The following is a 5,601-nucleotide window of genomic DNA, read 5'->3' on the forward strand; positions in this document are numbered from 1 at the left end:
ATTTACCGATTTGCTTAATATCAAGGCTTATATTTTTTAAGTATTATCGATAATTTATGTAACAAAGTATTGTTTTTCGTTGACACAAATGATTTATATACACTAATATTGAAAGCTAGGTATGTATTTATTAATAAAATAGGTGAATTTAGAGTTCCACCGCAGAGCCCAAATGTTACCATTATGGTATCTACTACTTTAATATTATAATTATGTACTTCTAGATGCTACTAAAAATATGCCAAAAAACAATATAATCTTACAAATATTATTATAGATATACATCAATTACTTGTATGTTTTTTCCCCTAATAAAAATGGAATACAATGTTCCAAATAGAATTTGTGATTTTTTGGGGGTATAAATCTATGACTAAATATAAAAAAGTGATGAAAAATAAGCCTTAAAATGTAAAAAAAAACAATATGACAACCTCAGAAAGTTTAAAACAATTATTGCCAAGTTATTTTGAAAATACATACATTGGTTTTTCGATTGTCATGTTTAAAAACTACAATTTTTTCAAAAAAAGTCCTCTTGGGTCACTAAAAAGCACTTTAAATACATAAAAATTAAAAATAAAATCTCTTTTGTGGAAAATTACACGTAAATTTTAATTGTTTGGAATCAAGCATTGCTCTGAAGTTAGCTTTGCATGCCTGCTAATCTAAATGTGACGTCACGACTAATAGGCTCTATAAGCAAGATTAGTCTGACGTCATTGCATTGAATAGGTTGGTAGCACCGTTGACGTTGTGGCTCAGTTGATAGTTAATTGTTTCCAAACAAATAATTGTCCTGTGTATTTTTCCATTAAGAAAGTTTTTAATTTAAATTACCAGTAAGTACGAATTACTTTAGACTTTTTAACATTTATTTTATATTCTAGAAAATCTTGGCTTAAAATAGATGTACAATACCTGTGAGTTTGTTCTTATTTTATATAACTATTTTACAATTTCAAAATTTTGAGGTTATGTATAATCTATTAAACCAAAGTAAGAAACACTTTTTTAAAATCTGTATTTTACTTATTTTCAAGCCATAATTTGATAGTTTATTAAAAAAATACTACTAATTAAAATTAAGCTATCAGTTTAAAACTTTTTCTTTTTTAGATATGGTTATGGGCTTTGTTCCAGAATGTAAACATTACAGTGAAAAAAAACTTGTTCTTTTTTTCGTTTCCCAAAAGACCCAGTTCTTCTAAAGAAGTGGAGGTATACCGAAGTGGATTTCGCTTGTGAGGTAGGCTTAATTAACATTAAAAAGTAATAACCCATGTTTAATTTTGAATGATCAAATTTTAGACGTGGAGACAGGAATCCAAGTCCATCTTCTTTGATTTGTTCATGTTACTTTAGTAATGGGGACAAAAAAATATGCCAACGTTATTTGAACATAATGAAAACAAGCTATTTTCGTTCCAATCTCCAGAGAAAAAGAAAAGGTGATAATAATTACTGTTCATTATTTTTTTCTTCATGTTTTTAGAAGTTAAAACTTTTACAGGGTACCTAGTGTCAGCAAATCTGTAAGTGATAGAACTCAAAGCCTTGTATATATCTATAACCTCTCTCAGACATTTGATGAAAATATATCTATGGACTGTGAACAACTCGGTTCTGAAAAACAACAACCGTCAACTAGTTTTGAATAAAATGCTTCTCCATATTAAATTCATTACCTCAGAATTTACTTTGTCAAGCCACAAAGATTTTCCAAGTCTGTGGTGCTCTGACAAATCTGCAATTCCCATTAATTTCTGAAGTAGAACACTTGTATAGAATAGAGTAACTTATTTTAATGACAAAAATTTTATTGTTTATACACAGGTATTGTATATAAAAGACTTGTTTACTACTTATTTTTTATCATATTCATTTTATGATTATGAACTTTGGTTTGTGTATATTATTTTTCTATTATTTCCCTTCGATGAGAGCTTAACTTTATATTACATTTGTATGTATATCAAAAATTTTCTTAAAAGAACAATTTTTTTTGTTAGGTTTTTAAATAAATTGAAAATTACATTTTCCCAAATTTTTATTTCATAAATATTAAAATTACCTAGTTCTTCCTTGTGTAAATATGAATAATCAAAGTGTTTGTCCCCCTCAGCCAAAATGATAGGTAAGTAGGTTTATAAGACTTCATAAATGAACAGGATTAAGTGTTTTATATTAATATTATATTATCTACTACTTTAATATTATAATTATGTACTTCTAAATACTACTAAAAATATGCCAAAAAACAGTATAATCTTACAAGTATTATTATAGGTATACATTAATTACTTGTATGTTTTTCCCCTAATAAAAATGGAATATAATGTTCCAAATAGAATTTGTGATTTTTTTTGAGGGGGTATAAATCAGCAAAATAAAAACACTAAATCACCACAATACACCAAAACACTTTTACTTTTACACTGGACGCGCGTTTCGCTAACAATGTTAGCATCATCAGCAGATGATTATAAACTCAAAACTAATCAGTTTATAATCATCTGCTGATGATGCTAACATTGTTAGCGAAACGCGCGTCCAGTGTAAAAGTAAAAGTGTTTTGGTGTATTGTGGTGATTTAGTGTTTTTATTTTGCTGTGTAACACCAAAGGTTCCAACCCTCAACTGTAATCTTCGATGGGTATAAATCTATGACTAAATATAAAAAAAGTGATGAAATAATGCCTTAAAATGTAAAAAAAACAATATGTCATAACCTCAGAAAGTTTAAAACAATTATTACCAAGTTGCTTTGAAAATACATACATCGGTTTTTCGATTGTCTTGTTTAAAAACCACAATTTTTTCAAAAAAAGTCCACTTGGGTCACTAAAAAGCACTTTAAATATATAAAAATTAAAAATAAAATCTCTCTTATGGAAAATCACAGGCAAATTTTAATTGTTTGGAATCAAGCATTGCTCTGAAGTTAGCTTTGCATGCCTGCCAATCTAAATGTGACGTCACGACTAATAGGCTCTATTGATGCTTGATCAGAGATATAGACATAAGACATCTCTATAGCTCTTGTGTATGTGTTTTGTGTCTATAGCCGTGTCTATAGTCTGTGCCTGCCTCTGGTGCCTGCACAATCGAAATTTTTCAAAAAACAACCCTGATTGACGTCACATTGTACAATACATTACAATACAAAATAAAAATAAAATGCAGTGTTTGTGTTATTTCGTGTTACAAATTATTTGAATTGTTATTTTGAAGAATACTTTGGGACTTATTTTATTTTGCTTAATTATAATGACGGAGAGTGAAGAAGAGTATTTAGAAGATAGTGGTAACGGTGTAAATTTAACAGGATTTCTTTTTGGAAATATTGATGAATTAGGAAATTTAGAAAGCGATATTTTGGACCCAGAATCGCAGAAACAATTATCTCTGTTGGGAAAGTAATATAAAAAAGTTTATTATTAATATTTACCTGTTGAATAATAAACATACAATTGTTTAGGTTAGCATTTGGATCAATTTTAAAGGAAGTAATAGGCGAAGAAGAAATCCAGACTAAAACAGACTATGAGTATAGTTTTGCACAAAATGAAAATCTACATAATTTAGATAGCACTGACAATGCAGATCAGTCTGAAAATTGTAAGTATTCTAAACTAATCTTGGATGTACTTAACACCTTAGCTGCCGCGAGACATAAATCTCATCAAAACATAGGTCTAAGTTCAGCCTTTAATATAATATATTAACTTCAATAGGCCCATGTCATTCAATAGTGTATATAAACATATATAAATATACACTTCTGCAACTCGTAAGACTAGTCAGGAAAAAACAGAACAGGAAAAGTACTTAAACTCCTTTACCGAATAAAATACTTTATTCAGTAAGACTCTACAGTTTGTTTTTATATTCACAATTATTCTGATCCAAATTTGGCACAAATTTATAAATCTTATTAAAACTTTTTATGCCTAAGTATAAGATGGTGCAGTCTGACCCCGAGTTAGTCTTTAGAAACCAACCAAAATCTAGTCTCAAGAGAATGAAAATCACTATTTGAAATTTATATTAGTAGCGATGGCTATGAAATGAAGATCGCTGTCATTTTATATGCAAATTTATATGGGAAATGTCATCGATGTTCATTTCATAACCATCGCTGACGCCGTTTTTATTCGATCATACGGTATATAATCTTAAAGAACTTAACAACTTTATCATTTTTTTGAGGGGTACCCTGTATACAACAAAATGTGTCTGGGTACATGTACCATTGCGATAAAAAAAAAGTAGTACAAGAATTAGTAGTCCCAGATAGAACTTGAATCCTGGTCTATAAGGATATCAAGAAGCGGATATCGTCGTCACTATGAAAACAATACAATTACGCCACCTAACTTTTTAGGCGTTACCATGAATTTGGTAATAATTGGTAGATATACTTTGGCGAAATAAAAGTATAAAAAATTTTACCTACCTTTTTAAAATGGGCAATTTTAATATTTTATTATAGACCAGCCGATTAAATCATATTTTGTTGTACTACTTTTTTATCGCAATGGTACCTTTATAAACCTTTGCAACATTTCTCGAATAAATTAGTGTTTCAATTACACTTTTCATACTTTTGTCAAGGGCTGTGTTCAGATATTCAGGGTAGATGCACTCTGGACATAAAATTTACATCCTTCAACATTCTAAAGCAAAGGATATTCTTATAGACAGCGACATCCTCATCTAATTTTAATATAGTGGGACAAGAACAAACAACTCTAGGTTGTTACGTCACGTCCAAACAGATTGTCGCCTTTAATACCTAAACGCAGCCATGGTTGTATCTATAGAGAAAGCCTAATATTTAATATTTAGCTTATAAAACAATCAACTTTTGATTTCTAACCACAAGTTCTCTTCGCGGAAGACAATCAAATGTCAAAATAACATTTGTATTTGTAGAAAATTTTGAAGCAGTGGAAAAGTCAAAAGTTTGATAACTTTTTTTAATAACTAATTGCGAGGTACTGAATGAAGCCTTAGAACATTAGTCTTGAACCTGTATACTATATAGATTATGCAGAAAGTATATATTTACATAAATAAGTATGTTTTTTTTATTATTAGATGATCAAAAATCTCCGTCAGCTGAAGATTTCTTTGACATCAATGAACTGGCAAATGAAGAGGTAATATATAATGCATTAGTTATTGATTAATAGGGCTTTGCTTTTATTTGTAGAAATATGCAGTTTGGGTAATTGTTTACTGATCGTTTTTTGCTATTGAGATTTATATGTGTTTTTTGCTATTGTAGATTTATTCTGGGCACTGGAAATGTTCTATTTAAATATAAGGTATATGAATCTACTTGCGCTCAATTTGAATTTTTTTCTCTAACAAATACCGTATGATCGAAAAACACGTCAGCGATGTCTATGAAATGAAGATCGCTGTCATTTTATATGGGAAATTTATATCTTATTTTACATTATGACATTAACATGAAATCAAAATTTGACGTAACTTTAAAAACGTGACATCTAACAAATTAGTTATCGACGTTCCTTTTTGTTGGTAATTTTTTGTTTCAACTGATTTATTAATAATAAATAAGGATGGTGT

At 29.0% G+C, this 5,601-nt stretch overlaps 1 protein-coding gene and 1 long non-coding RNA gene across 2 annotated transcripts; both read left to right on the forward strand.

Annotated features, from left to right (window-relative positions):
- The first annotated feature begins 768 nt into the window (after positions 1-768).
- Positions 769-2,028, forward strand: LOC115887272. Its single transcript, XR_004051043.1, has 4 exons — positions 769-842; positions 1,120-1,249; positions 1,312-1,451; positions 1,514-2,028. It is a non-coding gene; the product is annotated as an uncharacterized LOC115887272 (long non-coding RNA).
- Positions 2,029-3,084: 1,056 nt separating this feature from the next.
- LOC115887271 (transcription initiation factor TFIID subunit 1-like) lies at positions 3,085-5,260 on the forward strand. The gene is made up of 4 exons (XM_030906657.1): positions 3,085-3,419; positions 3,482-3,621; positions 5,104-5,165; positions 5,219-5,260. The coding sequence occupies exons 1-4, from the start codon at positions 3,271-3,273 to the stop codon at positions 5,246-5,248; spliced, it is 381 nt and encodes a 126-aa protein (XP_030762517.1). The 5' UTR covers positions 3,085-3,270; the 3' UTR covers positions 5,249-5,260.
- The last annotated feature ends 341 nt before the right edge of the window (positions 5,261-5,601 follow it).

Source organism: Sitophilus oryzae, unplaced genomic scaffold (assembly GCF_002938485.1).
Source record: "Sitophilus oryzae breed Bouriz unplaced genomic scaffold, Soryzae_2.0 scaffold_561_pilon_pilon, whole genome shotgun sequence".
NCBI lineage: Eukaryota > Metazoa > Arthropoda > Insecta > Coleoptera > Curculionidae > Sitophilus > Sitophilus oryzae.

Coding starts and splice junctions, on each gene's coding strand:
- LOC115887271 (XM_030906657.1), top strand. CDS start 3,271: ATGACGGAGAGTGAAGAAGAGTATTTAGAAGATAGTGGTAACGGTGTA. Junction 3,420..3,481: donor CAATTATCTCTGTTGGGAAA/GTAATATAAAAA, acceptor ACAATTGTTTAG/GTTAGCATTTGGATCAATTT. Junction 3,622..5,103: donor TGCAGATCAGTCTGAAAATT/GTAAGTATTCTA, acceptor TTTTATTATTAG/ATGATCAAAAATCTCCGTCA.